This window comes from Rhinolophus hipposideros (genome assembly GCF_964194185.1).
Source record: "Rhinolophus hipposideros genome assembly, chromosome: 7".
NCBI classification, from domain to species: Eukaryota; Metazoa; Chordata; class Mammalia; order Chiroptera; family Rhinolophidae; genus Rhinolophus; species Rhinolophus hipposideros.
This window is the reverse complement of record NC_138053.1, coordinates 6227065-6247526: the sequence shown is the minus strand read 5'-3', so window position 1 is coordinate 6247526 and position 20462 is coordinate 6227065. Positions and strand designations below refer to the sequence as shown.

At 38.7% G+C, this 20462-nt stretch overlaps 1 protein-coding gene across 3 annotated transcripts in view; it reads right to left on the bottom strand.

Annotated features, from left to right (window-relative positions):
- GTF2IRD2B (GTF2I repeat domain containing 2B) overlaps positions 1-20462 on the bottom strand; it is a 360110-nt gene that overhangs the window by 21152 nt on the left and 318496 nt on the right. For 2 of the 3 annotated variants that reach the window (XM_081053361.1, XM_081053360.1), the window contains exons 5-10: positions 19212-19392; positions 19018-19046; positions 17541-17595; positions 16969-17012; positions 12676-12753; positions 1241-1297 (exon numbers count right to left, since the gene is read on the bottom strand). In XM_081053361.1, the coding sequence (XP_080909487.1) occupies positions 1241-1297; positions 12676-12753; positions 16969-17012; positions 17541-17595; positions 19018-19046; positions 19212-19392 (444 nt within the window). The remainder of the gene's footprint in view (positions 1-1240; positions 1298-12675; positions 12754-16968; positions 17013-17540; positions 17596-19017; positions 19047-19211; positions 19393-20462) is intronic. The other variant, XM_081053362.1, reaches the window with a different exon arrangement.

Genomic DNA, 20462 nt, shown 5'->3' with positions numbered 1-20462 from the left:
GTAAAAGCTAAAATAAACGAATGGGACTATATGAAACTTAAAAGCTTCTGCACAGCAAAAGAATCCATTAACAAAACAAAGAGGCAACCAACTGAATGGGAGAAGATTTTTGCAAACAGTGCCTCCGATAAGGGGCTAATATCCAAAATATACACGGAACTCATGAAACCCAACACCAAAAAACTAAACAACTCAACTGAAAAATGGGTAGAGGAACTGAAGAGACATTTTTCCAAAGAGGACATACAAATGGCAAAAAAACATGAAAAAATGCTCAACATCGCTAATCATCGGAGAAATGCAAATGAAAACCACAATGAGATATCACCTCACCCCAGTCAGAATGGCTTTCATCAACAAGACAAATAGTAACAAGTGTTGGAGAGGCTGTGGAGAAAAAGGAACCCTCATACACTGTTGGTGGGAATGCAGACTGGTGCAGCCGCTATGGAAGGCAGTGTGGAGGTTCCTCAAGAAATTACGAATAGAATTACCATATGACCCAGCAATCGCTCTCCTGGGTATCTATCCCAAAAATATAAAAGCATTTCTCTATAGAGACACGTGTACTCCAATGTTCATTGCAGCTTTGTTTACGGTGGCCAAGACAAGGAAACAACCAAAATGTCCTTTGATAGATGAATGGATAAAGAAGTTGTGGTATATATACACAATGGAATACTAATCTGCGGTAAGAAAAGATGATATAGGAACATTTGTGACAACATGGATGGATCTTGAGAGTGTAATGCTAAGTGAAATAAGTCAGACAGAAAAAGCAGAGAACCATGTGATTTCACTGATATGTGGTATATAAACTAAAAAGAACAAGACAAACAAATGAGAAACCAAAACTCATAGACACAGACAATAGTTTAGTGGTTACCAGATGGTAAGGGGAGGATTGGGGGGTGGAAGATGAGGGTAAGGGGGATCGAATATATGGTAATGGAAGGAGAACTGACTCTGGGTGGTGAACACACAATGGGATTTATAGATGATGTAATACAGAATTGTACACCTGAAATCTATGTAATTTTACTAACAAATGTCACCCCCATAAATTAAAAAAGAAACAATAAAGCAATTTTTCTTGCCAAAAAAAAAAAAAAAAAAAGATAGCATGCCAGGAAGTCCGTGTCTTTATTTTCAAACATGTGTGTTTTTTAAAAGAGTGTGTTCTCTGTAAAATATTGTAAACTAAAACAAACAAAGAAATCAAATGTCTCGGTTTTCTAACCTTCCATTGGTAATTCCATTTCGATTACTTCATTGATCGCAGAACAAGGATGGCTTTCTGAAAGGAAAGCAGACAATATATAAAAAAGGTAGAAAACCGAATTTAAAAAAAAGAGACCATTTAAAACAATGCAAACAATTCAAGACCTGCCCAGAAATGTGCATGAAATAGTTCTGACTCCTTGAAATAAAATTTGCATACATGATCCTTTCTTTCTATTTTTTCTTTGTTCTTTTATTTGTACTATGGAAAAGTTTCAAACATACAAAAGCAGAGAGATGGTATAATAAAGCCAATGCCCATCCCCCAACCTCTACCGTCATCAACTCCTGTGACCCTGTTTCACCTGTGCCCACCCTACCCCTGCTGCTTGTTTAAAATAAACCCCAGATATGGTAGAATTCAACGTGCAAATCCTATGGAGGTACCAGTAAGACTGAACCCTCTTCCTTCACCCCCCCCAATATCATGATAAGCTCCCAAATTAACAACTATTCTTTACCATCATCTCATATCTAGTCGGTGTTCAAATTTCCTTAATTGTCTCATAAATATCTTTTTCTAAAAATACTTTTTATCTTGAAATAGTTTTAAACTTCCAGAGAAGTTGCAAAAATAGTATCCTTTACTCAGATAACATAATGTTAACAATTTGTTGTTTCCTTTATCATTTGTATGCTCTTTTTTTCCCCAATCTATCTATAGAGAGACAGATGTAGATATATACACTCCCCGCGCCCCTAACCATTTGACGGAAAACGACATAATTTACCGTTCTTTATCTCTACATACTTCCGTATTTCCTAAGAATAAGGGTATTCTCTTATATGATCATAATACACGTATAAAAATCACAGAATTTAACATTGTGACTTTTATTTATTCTATTATTTGTATTGCAATTTTGTCAGCTGCCCCAAATGTCCTTTATAGCTCTTCGCCTTTCAGTGCAGGATCGTTTGGGGTCTGGTGTTTTCGTTGTCACGTTTCTTTAGTCTCCTTTAATCTGGAACAGTTCCATAGTGTGTCTTTGATATTTATGGCATTGCCATTTTTTAAGCCTAAAAACCCCTTCCGCACCCTTTTTCCCTCAATGGAATGTTCCTCATTTTGAGTTTGTTTTATGTTTCTTCAGGATATGATTTCAGGTTTTGCATTTCAGCCAGGTGATGGTGTGTCCTTCTCAAGGTACCACATCTGGAGACATCTATATACTGCATCTATATACCACATAATGTGCTCACCACCCAGAGTCAGTTCTCTTTCCATCACGATATATTTGATCCCCCTTACCCTCATCTCCCTCCCCCCTTACCCTCTGGCAAAACTAAACTATTGTCTGTATCTATGAGTTTTTGTTTCTCATTTGTTTGTCTTGTTTTTGGTTTATATACCACATATCAGTGAAATCATAGGGTTCTCTGCTTTTTCTGTCTGACTTATTTCACTTAGCATCATACTCTCAAGATCCATCCATGTTGTCACCAATGTTCCTATATCATCTTTCCTTAACGCCGAATAGTATTCCATTGTGTATATATACCACAACTTCTTTATCCATTCAGCTATCGAAGGACACTTTGGTTGTTTCCATGTCTTGGCCACTGTAAATAAAGCTGCAATGAACCCATCGACATTTTATGAATGGTTTTAATAACCACTGGTGATTACTGCCGAAGTGCATTGCTATGTTAGGAGTTTCAAAATGGGGACATTGGATGACTTCTTTTTCAAAGCCTTATGTTTTATTGCCCAAAACTCTTTTAAGTAAAAATGAAAAAGAACAGAGGGGAAGAATTCAGTACATACTTTAGTTGCTAAGTAAAAAATTAAATCCAAATAAATTTTGGTTTTTATTATCAGTGATTCTTACTATAAAATTATTAATAAATGTGTGCCAGCAACAACAAATAAAACCCAAAAGCATTTCTTTTATGCTTTTCTTATATATTTTTTCCTCATTGTGAAGTGCAGATACGGAACTTTAGCTTCTGATATTAAGTTTCTTCCAATAAGGGACAAAAACCAAACCGGTCATGTTATTGTTTTCCAGGTGTGTGGGGACTAACATCGTGGGGCTTTAATTCCCATTCTCATGACTGAAATCAGAGCAACTGAGGTCTAAAAGGAAGACTCCAAATTTGAGATTGGAAACTCACAGCCAACAGTGTTGTAGGTGGGCCCACAGCCTGATAACACACAGCTTTTTGTTCACTTACCACTTCTTCAATTATTTGAAGAAAGCATGGGGATAGCGGGAGGGAGGGTATATGTCAAGCACACACTAATGTAAGCTTTTTTTCTCTTTCTAGCCTCTTGCCCCATGTTTGCTGATATTGGAAGGGAGGGGCAGGAGGGAGCTGAGGCGGCACGGAGCCAACCGAGAAGCTACTAGTAAGATGGCGAGGGGCGGGAGCCAGGACAGACTCCGGGGGAGCCGTCCCACCAGCACTCACACGAGGCAGTGTGTGATGCACAGGCTCTCTGGCTCCCTTACCCACTGATTCTCACCACCTTGTGGACTCTGCAGCACCCTGCTACACACGTTCTGAGGTGACATGAACGACAAGCAAATCTTGGGCTGCTCATGGGCAGAACAGACACAGGCGAAGGCCTTTCTACAGCCAAAGGACATAATGTGCAACCTGGTTCATCAATTCGTGTATGTCTGTCACAAGACAGCTAAAGAGCAAGATTGGGGGTTGAGGGATTTCTGGGCTGATCAGGAAAGAGAGATGGCCACGAGGTGGCGCTACCACACAAAGCTTTCTGTGGGCAACGCTTTGACAGGCTCGCATGGAGGGGTGGGGAAAGTCCTCACCTAAAGAAAGGTCCTATGCTTCAGGGCGGGGACCACCTTGCAAAAGTGGGAGGGGCAAGGGAACTCCCGGGGAGAGGGAGATAGGGAAGGGGACTCCTGTGTCAAGGGGACAGCGCTCAGCAGCACGGAGGTGGGTTTCTGGGTCAGAGAGTTGTGAGGGGTAGCAGTGGCTGGAAGTCTTTATAGCCCTGGGGGTTTCCTTACCTTAGCCTAGCAGATGTTGGGTGCACTTGGGAGTCTGGCACCAACAGGCTTTTGAGCTAATAGGTCTCAGCCTGCTGTGAAGAAATAAACAATATAGAGACCAATATACAGAGGCCGTCTTTGCCTCATTTCTAAAATACCAACTAACTTCAACACTGCATCATCAATCACGCTCTGCGGCATGGAGCCACGGATTCCACAAAATACAAATCACTTAAATATAATAAAGGCCAGTCATTTACCCATTTTGAGTCTTATTATATGACTTTACCAAACAGAAGTAGAATAATTTAAAAACAAATTTCTCCTTATTAGGTTCAAGTCTAAGCAAGATAAAGTTTACATAAAAACAGGAGGCCAATGCATTTCTTTTCCTCCTCTTCCATTTCAAAAGTCAAAATCCAGAACTGAGTATGATACTCAGTAAATTCAGTGTATATTAACTCTAAAATGCTGACATGCTCTAGGAGGTGGAAGAGTATATACATTGGCAATACTTCAAAACGAGGAGTTTTTCATCAGCAGGATAACTTTTTGAAGGACCTGCTTTGCAGATGACAAATTTAGTCATCAAATTTGTGTTAAAGGTATACAATAGAGATCATTTCATTTTAAAAAAGGCAAAATTAAAAATGAATGGGCAACAATGAAATTCTGATACATGCTACAAGGATGAACCTTGAATGCTAAGTGAAATAAGCCAGTCATAAAAAGACGACTATTGTATGATTCCACTTATGTGACGTACGTAGTAATAGGCAAATTCATAGAGACAGAAAACAGAATGGTGGTTGTCAGTGGCAGAGAGGAAGGCGAAATGGGCAGTATTGCTTAATGGGTACAGAGCTTCTGTTTGTGAAGATGATAAAGTTCTCGGGGTGGATGGTGGTGATGGTCACACAACTTAATGTACCTAATGCCACTGACCTATGCATTTAAAACACAGTTAAAATGATAAATTTTATGTTATGTATATTCTACCACAATAATATAAAAAATGGGAAGTGAGTGAAAGATGACTAGTGTCAATTTACCCAGAGGACAAGGACTCTGGTAAATTTATCCACAGTTACAACAAAAATATTTTCCTGGTCTAGAGATTTAACAGTGAAAAGTATACATACTGAATAAGCATCAAATGTGTTGAAAATGATTTGATAATCAATCTTTTCAAGTCAAAAGTTAAAATTATTCACAAATTTTATTTTACACAGATTATTTATACAGATTGTAGATACAGGTTACTCTTATATTGAATCTGCTTATATTTTAAATTTATAGAGATATAATTCAGATACTATAAAATCCACCCTGTTAAAAGTATACAAGTGAATTGTTTTCCATATATTCACAAGGTTGTATAACCATCATCACTATCTATTTTCAGAACATTTTCATCACGCTCAAAAGAAACCTTGTATCCCTTAGCAGTCACTTCCCACTCTCTTCTCTCTCTAGACCCTTGTAACCACTAATCTACTTTCTGTCTCTATGGATTTGCTTATTCTGGACGTATCAGATAAATAGATTCATATGATATGTAGATTTTTGTGTCTGGTTTCTTTCATTTAGCATGTTTTCAAGGTTCATCCATGTACTGTGTATCCCCGAAAATAAGACCTGGCCAGACTATCGGCTCTAATCTGTCTTTTGGAGCAAAAATTAACATAAGACCCGGTCTTATTTTAATTTAATATTAAGACTGGGTCTTATATAATATAATATATAATATAACATAATATAATATAATAAATATAATATAATATAATATAATATAATATAATATAATATAATACCGGGTCTTATATTAATTTTTGCTCCAAAAGATGCATTAGAGCTGATGGTCCGGCTAGGTCTTATTTTTGGGAAAATACGGTAATAGCATGTTACCTCACTGTTTTTTATGGCTGATATTCCATTAATAATATTACATTGTGTGAATATACCACATTTTATTTATTTATTCATCAGTTGATGGACACTTGGGTTGTATTCATCTTTTGGTTATTGGGAATAATGTACAAGGTTTTGTGAGGACGTATGTTTTCAATTACCTTGGGTATATACATAGAACTGTATATATCTAGGAGTAGAATTGATGGGTCATATGTAACTCTCAGTTTAACTTTTTGAGGAGCTGTCAAAATATTCTCAAAATGGCTGACCATAAAACTATTAAACTGATAAATGAATTTGGTAAAGTAGCAGGATACAAAATGAATCTTCAGAAATCAGTTGCATTTTTATGTCAATAACAAATTATCAGAAAGAGAAATTAAGAAAATAATCCCATTTACAGTTACATCAAAAAAATAAAATACCTAGGAATAAATTTAACCAGGGAAGTAAAAGAACTGTATTCAGAAAATTATAAGACATTGAACAGAAAAACTGAAGAAGATACAAAAAAATGGAAGCATATACCATGCTCATGGATAGGAAGAATTAACATAGTTAAGATGTCCATACTACCCAAAGCGATGGATAGGTTCACTGCAATCCCTACAAACAATCCTAAAATTTATATGGAATCATAGAAGACCCCAAATAGCCACAGCAATCTTGAGAAATAAGAACAAAGCTGGAGGTGTCATGCTATCTGGTATCAAACTAGACTACAAGACTATAGTAATCAAAAGAGCAGGAGCTGGCATAAAAACAGACACATAGATAAATGGAGCAGAATAGAGAATCTGGAAATAAATCCAAACCTATATGGTCATTTAATCTATGACAAAGGAAGCAAGAACATACACTGGGGTAAAGACAGTCTATTCCATAAGTGGTATATTGGAAAAACCGTATAGATACATGCAAAAAAAAGAAACTGGATCACCTTTTTATTCCATATACAAGAATAAAGTAAAAATGGATTAAAGACTTAAATGTAAGACCTGAAACCATAAAACTCCTAGAAAAAACATAGGCAGTAAACTCTCTGACATTACCCTTGGTAATATTTTTACTAATATATCTTTTTGGGCAAGGGAAACAAAAGAAAAAAATAAACAAATGGGACTATATCAAACTAAAAAGTTTTTGCACAGCAAAGGAAACCATCAATAAAATGAAGACATCCTAATGGGAGAAGATATTCACCAATGGTACATCTGATAAGGGGTTAATATCCAAAATTTATAAAAAAACTCATACAATTCAACACCAAAAAAACAAACAATCCAACTAACAAATGGGCAGAGGACCTGAATTGATATTTCTCCAAAGAGGACATACACATGGCCAATAGATATATGAAAAGATGCTCAACATCACTAATCATCAGAGAAATGCAAATAAAAACCACAGTGAGATACCACCTCACTCCTGTCAGAATGGCTATCATCAATAAATCAACAAACAAGTGTTGGAGAGGCTGTGGAGAAAACAGAACCCTCATGCACTGTTGGTGGGATTGCAAATTGGTGCAGCCACCATGCAAAAGAGTATGGAGGCTCCTCAAAAAAATGAAAACTAGAACAACCTTATGACCCAGCAATTCCACTCCTGGTTACTTATCCAAAGAAATCCAAAAACACTAATTCGAAAAGATGCATGCTATATTCACTGCAGCACTATTCAAAATAGCCAAGATATGGAAACAACCCAAGTGCCCATCAATAGATGACAGGATAAAGAAATTATGGTACATATATAAATGGAATATTACTCTGCCATAAAAAGAACGAAATCTTATCATTGCAACAACATGGATGAACCTAGAGGGTATTATGCTAAATGAAATAAGTCAGAGAAAGACAAATACTATTTTATCTCATTTATATGTGGAATCTAAAGAACAAAATAAATGAACAAACAAAATAGAAACAGACCCATAGATACAGAGAACAAACTGATGGTTACTAGATGGGAGGCTGGGTGAGAAAGATGAAGGGATTAAGAAGTACAAATTGTAGTCACAAAATAGTCATGGGGATGTAAAATATATTTGGGGAATATAGTCAATAATACTGTGAAAATTATGTATAGTGTCGATGGGTACTAAACTTTTTGGGAGGATTACTTCATAAATTATATAAATGCCAAACTATGATGTACACATGAAACTAACATAAAATAATATTGAATGTCAACTATAATAAAAAAATAATCACAGGGATATAAAGTACAGCATAGGGAATATAGTCAATAATATTCTAGTAACTATGTACAGTGTCAGATGGGTAATAGAATTACTGGGGTTATTACTTTATGAGGTATATAAAAGTCTAACCATTATGTTGTTTTATACACCCGAAACTAATAAAATAAAGTTTTAAAAAGTGGCTGGGCCATTTTACATTCCCACTAGAAATGTATGAGTATCTCAACTTCTCATATCTTCACTTGGTATTTCTCCAACATTTGTTATTGTCTTTTTTAATTATCATCATCCTAGTGAGTATGAAGTAGTATTTCATTGTGATTTTGGTTTGCATATCTCTAATGAATAGTTATGTTGAACATCTTTTCACATGTGTACTGGCTACTTGTATATCTTCAGAAAAATGTCTATTTAAATCATTTGCCCATTTTTAAATTGGGTAGTTTGTATTTTTATTGTTGAGTTAAAAGAGTTTTTATATATTCTGAATACTGATCCTTATCGGATATACAATTTGTGAATATTTTCTCCCATTCTGTTAGTGATTTTTTTCACTTTCTTGATAGTATTCTTTGAAGCACAAGAAGTTTTAATTTCAGTGAAGTTCAATTTATTTTTCCTTTGTCTGCTTGTGCTTTAGGTATCTAAGAAACCATCACTTAATACAAGGTCACAAAGATTTACATTTATGTTTTCTTCTAAAAGTTTTATAGTTCTAGCTCTTACAGTTAGATCTTTGATCCACTTTGAATTAAGTTTTATATATGGTATGTAGTAAAAATCCAGGTTTATTGTGAATATCCGGTTGTTCTAGTACCATTTTTTGGAAAGATTATTCTTACCCTATTGAATTGTTTTGGCACCATTGTTGAAAATCAGTTTTTAAATTGATCGGTTTACTTCTGGACTATTTCATTGATTCATGTCTACCCTTATCCCAGTACCACAGAGTGTTAACTATTGTAGCTTTGTAGTATGTTTTGAAATCAGGAAGTGTGTGTCTTCCAACTTTGTTCTTTTTCAAGATTGTTTTGGCTATTCGGGGTCCTATGCATTTCCATATGAATCTTATGAAAGTTTTCAAATCCATGAACACAGGATATTATCCCATTTATTTAGGTCTTTAATATCTTTCAACAGTGTTTTGTGGTTTTCAGTGTACAAGTCTTATACTCCTTTGGTTAAATTTATTCCTAAGCATTTTATTTTTTTTTGATACCATAGGAAGTGGAATTTTCTTATCTTCATGTTTTGATTCATTGCTAATATATAGAAATAAAATTGATTTTTGTATATTGATCTTGTATATTGATCCTGCAACCTTGCTAAGCTTATTTATTAGCTGTGTGTGTGTGTGTGTGTGTGTGTGTGTGTGTTTGTGTGTGTGCGCGCGCGCATGTAGTCTTTGGGATTTTCTATATACAAGATCATAGCATCTGCAAATAGAATGGTTTTACTTCTTCCTTTCCAATCCAGATGCCTGTTTTGCTCCTTCTCTAAATTGCTCAACCTAGAACATCTGGTACAATGTTGAGAAGATGTGGCAAGAATGGACATCTTTGTCTTGTTCCTGGTCTTAGGGGGGAAACTTTCTGTCTTTCATCATTAAGTATGACATTAGCTGTAGGGTTTTTATAGACGCTCCTTATTTGGTTGAAGAAGATCCCCTCAATTCTTAGTTTGTTGAGTGTTTTGTGTTTTTTTTTTACCATGAAGAGTGTTGGATTTTGTCATAAGCCTTTTCCTACATCTATTGGAATGACTGTGTAGTTTTTGTCCTTTATTCTATTATTATGTTGTATTCCACTGATTGATTTCCGTATGCTGAACCAACCTTGTGTTCATAGGATAAATCCCACTTTGTCGTGACGTGTAATCCTTTTATATGTTATTGGATTAATTTGTTAGTATTCTGTATTCATATTCTATATTAATAAGGAATACGGCTCTGTAGAAAAGGAGATAATTCTGCATTATCCAGATGGGCTCAATGTAATCAAAAAGGTCATTTAAGTGTGGAAGAGAGACGCAGAAGAGTCAGTGTCAGAATGATGTGATTTGAGAAGATAATGTTAATTCCTTGGTCTTAGGCTTTTCCATCCACTGCTCCCTCTGCCTGGAAAGCTCCTCCCCAAAATCATGCATTGTCAGCTGGGAAGAAAACTGAATGGTGTTGATATTCTTACAGCCACCAATGCCAAGTGAGCCAGGGTGTAGTGTATCTCAGCCAAGCTTGCACTGTGTGTTCTGCGTTTCTAGGGTCCCCGGAGACTGTGCTGCAGACAGAGCCTGAGGTCCTGGTGGGGGTGGAGTGGGGCATCAGATTTTCACAGAAATGTCACTTGAGCCTCTGAGCACTGTGGGGCAATGGCTGACTTTACTAGGGGTTCCTCAAGGGCCAGTCGCAACTCTGAGCTGGTCACATTTTTGCTTTTATGGCTTTAAGAATTTCTCCCTTATATCAATACTTTAATACATGAGTATTTAACCTAAATGGTTACAAAAACATTCAATGCTATGAAATATAGTCCATGATATCTGGCATTTTTAACTCTTTAATCATCAAGAAAGAAGCTGCCCAATATAGAGTTCTACAAAGAATAACTCCTGAATAGTTCTGTCATTCCCAAGCCAAGCAGGCGAAAGGTTATATACGTATTATACATTTAACCTAAATGATTTTCTTAAGGTAAATGTACTTCTTTCTGAAAAACTAAGATAGAAGGACTGCAGATACATCTAATCATTTATTTCACTGCTACCTGTGGGAGCAGAATCTACTAGTAGCCTATGCCCGACTGTATACATTTTGATCAACACCAAGGTCATTTAAGTTCAAAAATATGTTCTTGGGAATCAAGACATAATTATAAGTACTTTTTTCAAAACAACAGTAATTTAGAAAGAGGTGACATCGGTCTTTGTGAGGGATACGCTCAACTGAGCAAGTATATGTAAGTGTCCAGTGTGTACAGAGCCACGGGCTTGGGTCTCTGGGGCTGGAGCAAGATGATGGGTCTTCCTGTCAGGAGCTTGCCGCCCACTGAGTGAGTCCCCAGCAAAGGCAAACAGAACACAGCAGCCAGCACTAAATGCCGTGTGCAATTAGAGATTCTGACTGTGCCCAGAAAGAAGGGTGGAACTCACTGGAATTCTGCGGAGTAAGGAGGGAGTTGCATGAAGGGATGGGCTTCTATAAAAGCCAGGTAGAAGGAGGATTCAGGGTTCATTTATGGAATCCCAGACTGAGCAGTGTGTCCAAAGAATCAAGGGAGGGTGATGGTGGGGGAGGCAGATGGAATAGGAGGGGAGGCTGGAAAGAGCAGAACTGCCGTCATAAATTGGGATTCTAGAGGTGGTGAGCCAGACAGTGTGTGAGCAGGGGAAGGCTCTGGACAGATCCCAGTTTTCAGAGAATAACAGTTGGCGAGGCAGGATGGACTGAAAAGGGATCCTTTGCCCAGAGGGAGGGAAACTGGTCACCAGGGACTGCAACAGGCAGGTGGGGGGCCTGGCCCAGGACAGCAATTACAACGGACACTTCCATTGGTCTCTGCCTTTGGATTTTTTGTCAAAAAGTTTTTAGTAAAATTTACAGAGCTACGTAATGCTCCGTAAATGCAGAACAATTTCAAAGTTAAGATTTTTGTAGGAAACATTTGAAATCTGATGATAATGTTTGAGGAGTGAAACTGAAAATTGTCCTGCACTCTGCCCACATTCACAACGGAGCCCAAAGATGGAGAAAGGATCACAAGGCTGTACAACAGTCATATCGCTATGATGACATTGTGGTGTCCAAGTAGGATCACGCTGGGCTCCGGCAGGATTCTGGTCTTGGGCAGAGTTGCTGCACAGACCACCTACCTTTGTCACATTTGAAACTTGTGTGTATTTGGAATAATCGTCTTCTCCCCATTTAACTTATATGATGTCAGTGAAGCAACTATTATAAGAACGGGCATCTGAATTTCTTCACTCTCATCTCCATCTCTTTTAACTTGGAATATTTTCTCCATAACACAAGAGAGGATTAAGGGGGAAATTTTTAGAACACACAAAATAAGAGTATTTAATAGACAAACGCAAGTAAAATGCACCCTGAAGCACCTTTTAGCATATGGACTAGGCTAAAGAGAATCCACCTAATGACTGTAAAATTTTTTACTCCAAATGACAACATGCTAGAGCATAGGTAAATGTGCGTGGATCTTTATTACTTTTTGCCTGTTTTTCAGATAGGTGATAATTAAAATGTTTCATCATGAATAACTTTTGGAGGACAAAATGATTATAAAATAATATTACCTTGCATATTACCCTGATAGTAGTTGGGATCTTCTGATTCTTTCTTAACTGACACAGCTGCTGCTTTCGGTGAAATGCCTTTGAATGCAATGGAAATTACAGAATTACATGTTAGGCCACACCCACCAACAGAGAAATATGACCACCTGATAGAACTTCCACATTCTGTTTTGATTAACACAGGAATATGTAACCAACAAAAAGACTTGTAGCTCACTCACTATGAACAAATGACTTATCCATATAAATATATAAATAATATAAAAACAAAATAATGTAAAATCAATATAAAAGGCAAGAAGGATGGATAGAAGGAAGAAGGAAGGAATGGAGGGAGGGAAGGAAGGAGGAAGGAAAAGAAGGGAAGGAGGAAGAGATATAGGTCCCAGTTTGAGGAAATTTCCCCTTTCAAGATGGCTGAATATATATGCACTTACATGAAATACCGTGAAACATTTTTTTGTCATAGGATCTGAATTGGCACATATAATCTTAACTTACCCACTACAATAAAATGCACTTCAAAACCCGGGGAAACTAACTACATTAATAAAACCAAAAGGCTTTATCAGGGAAGGGTGTGGTAGATTGCGAAAATTAGCCACAAATCTCTCCCATCCAGTATGTACAATGTGCTTTTCCTACTCCTATTCTCTAGAAGTGGAGTCTACTTCTCCACCCTTTCAATCTGGGCCTGGCCACGTGACTTGCTTTGGCCAATAAGACGTTAGCTAATGGGATGCAAGCAGAGGCTTTAAAAATGCTTGTGTATCAGAGCCTGCAGTTTTTGGAGCTGAGTGGCCAGGTGAATAAGCCTGCCTGGAGGATGTCAGGCCAGCAGGGGTCCAGCGGGGGCACAGCTCCCCCAGCTAAGGCCTCAGACCCAGAGAGGAGCCAGCGTAGACCAGATGTACTCTCCAGTGAACACAGAATTGTGAGAAAGACTAAATCCTTGAAGCCACACTAAGTGAGGTGCTTTTTAATACACCAATAGATGACTGCTACTGAAATATACATACAATTTAACCATGAATGTTAATAACAGGAGAAGCAAAAATTATGGCACAGCTTGGATTTCACTGGTTAGCATCAATTTAAAAGTTCTGAGGGGTCTTCTGAAAATTAACAGTTGTTGGTATAAAGATAGTGAGGCTGGATATTTAAAGTGGGATTGGCAAAAAAAAAAATTGTTAGAACAACTGAGGAACAGAATGGACACAGCTGATGGCCATATTAGTAAAATGGCAGAGTAAGCTGAGGTATTTGCTCAGAAATGGAATAAAAAGGTAATCTGATACAAAGATTAAAGAAAAGTCAACAAATGGAGGTACACTTACTTATGCATAAAAAAGAAGAAAGGTGTTTATGTATTTATTTGTAAGAGATCTGAAAGAATTTCACCAATTGGTTAAGAGTTGTTGCCTTAATATGGGGATGGGATTTGAAGTGGGAGGCTTCACAGGAGTGGACTTTTGAGAGGAGAGTGAAAGGATGAAAAGGAATTTTCCTTATTATTACTTATTAGTCTGAATTTTTAAAAATCTAAGCATGTATAACTTGTGTAGTATTTTATAAAATATTAATTAAAGTACACTTTCTAAGTTGATTAGGCACAAAATACTCTACTAACAGAAACATTTGACAAACATGTGACAGCTGGGCTGTCAAAGAAAATTCTTTAATCCAGACAGTTGAATCCAGATTTGACAGTGTAGAATGTTTGAAATGCTAATGAAACAGATTTACTCCAACCATTCCTCAAAATAGAAAAGAGACAGAGAAGGAGGGAGAAAGAGGGAGAGAAGAGGGGAAAGGGAGAAGACAGAGAAAAAAGAAATTCAAAACCATTTAAAACACTTGTTTTATGTAACAAGTGCTAATACAAATATCCTAAGAAGTAAGGATGATTAATGGCTGGCTCTCAGAAGCCTGCAGGCAGCTGGAAGCAATTCGTATTGCATCATGAAATCCACAGTAGAAAGTCATTTTCATAGGGAGAATATTTTTGTTTAAACAAAACCACATCTCCAAAGAGAGGCCTCAACAAAAGAGGCCTAAAGTGGTGGGAAACACTCATTGGGCCCAACAGCTGGTGAGGAAGGAGATGGGAGCCTTAGGTTTAAATTCATGAAAGGGCCCCTGGGGAGAGCTGACAACCCCCTTCTCCCCAACATTTGTCTTCCCAGTTTCTAAGAGGAGACTACAGGCAGAACACATTGGAGCTTTGAAAAACATCCAAGGCTAAGATCAAATGGGTGAGGGTTGGAGGCACGTCATGTGTGAGATGAAGACTCCACAGCTGAATTCTGTTCAGCTGAGAAACGTGGCTTCCTTCTTTTTGTTGACTTGTGTTGGTTTTACTTAGAATAACTAAAGTGGACAAGCACCATTATTTTTCAGACTGTCATTTAAGATAGAGCTTCTACTAAGCACATATTTACATGTGGAAGGGAGGGACGCAAGCACCCACAGTTGTGGTGGGGGACCCTTGGGTATGACAGAGGAGGAGACTGGTCCCCTCGTATCCCGGGGTCCCCCAGTCACTGGGGGAGGAGCTGCTGAGTATAAACCACACCTTGACAGTTTTATCACTCTGGTACTCTGTCTTTCATTTTACTCGAAGTAAATCTCTATTTTTCCTTTTTCTACATCTTTTCTCCGTAATATTGAATACTGTTTTTCTTTTGGATTATCTTAGATTTAGTTTTAACTTTATATTTCAAACTGTTTATTTCACGTTCTAGTTGCTTTTGTGAGCATTATTAAATTTTAATTTGAACCTTTTATAACCAGCTCGTGTTATTTTTGTCTTTTAGAGGTTTGAGTTTTAGTTTTATGTACTTGATTATTTTAGGTTTTCTAATCTTTCTGCTTTTAATGCTTTCAATACTTTCCCATCTCTTAATTAAACATTTGAGTTTAAAAAAAAATTCTGTTTTTAACCTTTTAACATTTTCACTCTAACGCTATTTTTCTTTTTTTTAAGGAGAAGAGGCAGTGATGGGTATCAACTACTCTCATCCACTGAAGAGGGATTTTTTCCCCCAATATACAAGTATTGTCATTGTAATGTATGCCTATTGTAGAGCATTTAGAAATGACGAAAGAGTGCAAGAAAGCAGTAAAATAAGATATGTCCAAAAATGAAAACACTACTCTATTTGTAAATCAAGTCATAATTCTAAATGTATACTCAAGACTTTTTACTCATTTTGCATTCTAATTTAAATATAATTAAAATATATTTTACCCACAAATATATCTACTTAATAACTTCAAGTACCTAGTATTTACTATTTACTTAAATATTTAGTATTTACTAAATCAGAAGGCTCTTGTCGGGCCGGCCTGGTGGCTCAGGCGGTTAGAGCTCCAAGCGCCTAACTCCGAAGGCTGACGGTTCATTTCCCACATGGGCCAGTGGGCTCTCAACCACAAGATTGCCAGTTTGATTCCTCAAGTCCTGCAAGGGATGGTGGGCTCCACCCCCTGCAACTAAGATTGAACACGGCACCTTGAGCTGCCTCCCAGGTGGCTCAGTTGGTTGGAGCGCGGGCTCTCAACCACAAGGTTGCCAGTTCGATTCCTCAAGTCCCGCAATGGATGGTGGGCTGCGCCCCCTGCAACTAGTAACGGCAACTGGACCTGGAGCTGAGCTATGCCCTCCAAAACTACGAATGAAAGGACAACTTGAAGCTGAATGGCACCCTCCACAACTAAGATTGAAAGGACAACAACTTGACTTGGAAAAAAAAAGTGCTGGAAGTACACACTGTTCCCCCAATAAAGTCCTGTTCCCCTTCCCCAATAAAATCTTTAAAAAAAAAAGGCTCTTCTCTAGATATTTGAGTAGAATAAGACTATTCTACAGATATGGCCCCACTTGAGGTTAATTAGTGCCCTACTCCCCATTTTTTGTTGTTGTTGATTTGTTGGATTTCCTGCATAGACAATCATGTCACTTGTGAACAAGCACAGTTTTATTTCTTCCTTCCCTTTTCTTTCCTTTTCTTGTCTTATTGCATTAGCCAGGACTTCTAGTATGAAGCTGAAATGGAGTGGTAACAGGATAAATTTTCCTCATTCCTGATCTTAGGGGGAAAGATTCTAGTTTCTCACCATTGAATATAATGTTAGTTGTATGTTTTTTGTAGATCTTTTAAAAATCAAGTTGAGGAAGTCCCCCTCCATTCTTAATTTACTGACAGTTCCCCCTTTTTGTAATAAAGCAAAAGAAAGGAGTCAAACAATCACCTGCTAAATACTTGATTCTAAAAGCATTGGTGTACATACCAGAATCTTCCATAGGTTCAGTTTTCACATGGATGGGACCACAACTGAAAGGAGAAGGGAACGCTGATCAAGACGGTGGGAACTGACCATAGGCACTTGGACATGCAGAATTAAAGTCCTCCGACTGCCATGCCATCAAATCCCCTCCGCATACAACAAACTGAGAGCAAAACTGCCATGACTTCAACATTAACTTTCTTAATAATTTGTTACAAAATTAAGTGTCAACTGAATAAAGAATATACAGTTGAATAAATAATATACAGTTCATGCTTGGACACGTGGGGGTTAGGGGTGCCCACCCACCATGCAGTTGAAAATCTGAATATAAATTAATTTGGCCCTCTACTCTACATAGGCACATTCCCTACCATGATACGAAAATACAGTTGACCCTTGAACAACATGGGTTTAAACCACTTGGCTCCACTTATATGTGAAGTGGACCAGCGCAGTTCAAACCCATATTGTTCAAGGGTCAACTGTGTAACAAAAATAAGGAAGACTTTCCATAGTCTAAAAACCAACACTTTGGGGCTACACATGGATTTTATTTTTTATTTATTCCTTACCTTTCACTTGGCGATGTCATAGATTTCTCAGCATCTGCTCCCACCCCAGGCCCACCTGTAAAGGAGTGAAAAGACACATACTAGCCCTTTTCTGCGTCTTGAAATATGAAAATATTCAAAGGCATAAAAAGTGAAAGCATGCACAGAAAGAACAGAACTCCCAGCACTAGGTCCTCAGGGGACAGCAGTGGGAAGAGAGACCAACTGCAGCCAGGCCCCATGTGCTGGGGCCATCTGTGTGGGCGGGATGGGAGCTGCGGAGCAGACGGGATCGGGCACGGCTGTGGATCCCACCTTGCTGCTCACCAGCTGGGTGCTGGGTGGCCTCCAGCAACTTACTAAAACCTCCCTGTGCCTCAGTTTCCTCATCTGAAAATGGTGGTGGTCAGAGGATTGATTAACACATACAAAGTGCTTGGACCAGTGAGTGGCACGTAAGTATCAGCTGCTGTTATTCTTATTCTACAATGAAATACAAGTCATCTGGCACAACAGTCACCTGCCACCCTTCACCTTCAAATGCCTCCTCCAATGTGTACTAGAGGATTCCAGGAGCTCACAATTGCTCCAGAAACAGACTTTGCTCCATGAGTACTCTGTGCTCAAAAGAACCAGTGTGTCGTCACCCCCGGTATGCCACGGTATGCCTTGTGAACTTTGTGTCCCCCTCCATGCCCCACCCCCCGGCCATCTCTACCTAGGCAGCCTCAGCACAACACACCCTGTAGACCTGGTCTTTCATAAACAGCTGTGGCCCAAGATTTCCAATTACATTCAGAATAATAATCTGAGAAAATAAGAAGTGGACATCGGTGGATTTCTAAACGCTTCTGGTAAAAATTTTTTTTGTCCCTTCATTAGCATGAGTTCAGCAGATTATAAGGGGTGATGGGTTCCCAAACGTGGCCTCAAACATCCTTCTGCATAGCTTTCCACCTGACCGCATGGAATGGGCTTCCTGGAAGAACCAGCCTGTTGACACCCTGATCTTGAGGGCCAGCTTCTCCATGAAGCCCTTCTGATCATACAATTCTAACCCCTTTCCAAGGACTCTTAGGCATTTCCTCCAGCCATTCTGAGAGTACAGCGGGTCACCCCTGATTCCCTGCTGAACAGTCTCATTCCTTCTCCTAAATGGTGAGTTTCAGGAGCATGGGAACAGTCACACGTCCTAGATCCACTCCTGAAGGTAGGTCTGCTGCCATCTGTGGTCTGGACACAGAAGCTCGCCAGCATGCGACCTGGGAGGAGGGTGGTGTCTCAGAGTTCGAGGCAAGGTGTGTGTTTCCCTGAGCAGCATACCCTGCAAACGTCACGACCACCCATCCTGGAATGTCAGAGATTGCCTCCTCAGTGAGGAGAAGGCAAAGACTAAACAAGCTTTAGAATGTGCTGAACTTGTATTTTAATTCAGAAAAGCAGAACTGGTTAAGCAGCCAAGGGCAGTCACTAAGCATAAGAAGGGCTTATCACTTACCTGGATGATTCGCTGGACCTAGGAAAGGTCTGCAAGAAAACCAATACTATTACCCAACATGAACACACAAGAAAGACATTAAACATCTGAGTAAGCAACTTCTAAATGTAACAGAACATAATTAACGAATTGAAATCAAGCTCTCAGTTTACCTTCAAATGAACTAACTATTATGATGGGATAGAGCCTGTCACCTATTTATGATGAATGAAATCCCTTCTTTGTTCTCCAAAATCCATTTCAGAGTTGCAAGATCATAGTTCTCTGGGTGTTTAAAGGCAACTCCTTCTGGAAGCCCCTGCACTACCACAGACTGGTCTCTCAGCATCTTCTCGTAGGGAACAGGCACCATCACTGTTGTTCCTAAGGCTTTACCTGGAAGAAGAGGTAAGATGTCTTTAAATGGTATGAGCATAAAACCCTACCGTTCAGTTTCTTTTAATGTAATAAACACAGGTGGTGATATCTGGCTTTGAAGATACATTAGAGACATAAGGTACCCTATTCATCTATATACTAAGTTAGTACAATTCCAACCAAAGGGCCAAAACAAAAGATTTATATTTACTTTAAAACTTCACAAAAGAAACAAAAAAAATAACTGGTCTTTTTCTTCATTCTCCTAGAGGTTGTGCAGTTTGGGGTACTCGCCCTGGCACACTCAGGGCTGCAGAGAGCACCCCATGATTACTCAGGCTGCTGCCAAAAGAGGAGGAGACCCCCACTCAAAGCTTCACTGTCCTTATGTCACACTACACAAGTCAGGCCAACTTGTCTGTGGAGAATTATGAACTCACCATGGCCTCATGTCACCATCTAGGGTTGTGTCAGTCTTTCTGCACTGGCTGGGAAGCCCCGAGGGGCTGGAGCCTCATTTCTCATTGAGAAATGTAGCCTGAGACCTGGAGATCCCTTGTGCTGGGTCCCCAAAGTCAAATGCTCCCAGTGACCTGCAGGTCACATAAATGTGTGCGGCTGTCTAGGAAAGATAAACAAGGCCCTAAGACGCTAAGGTACTTATATCACAATTACGTATAACACCGGTATTGTTACCTGCTTATCTAGCTTTTTAAAACACTGTGTAGGTATTTTTCTAAAAAGCCTGGTCTTACTGCCTGCCTGTGGAAAGACATGGGTAGGTGGAGAGATCCATGAGGGTGAGGCTGGAGACCGAAACAGCAATGAACATCTTTAATAACTGTGTTGGCCGAGGAGTGGGGGCTCCCTAAAATGGGAGCAAAGATGGAAGTCAGATCAATCTGAAGGTTTTGATGGACCAGAAGAGACCAAGTTCTCTTCTGTAAGAAGACTGGATCTGGTACTTAAGAACTGACTGTTCGCTTGATGAGAATGTGGAGTTTCAAATATTAGAAACCCTCTAGCTAGTCACACGAAGAAGATTATCTAACAGTGTCCTAGTCTGTAGTGAACTATTCAGAGAATTA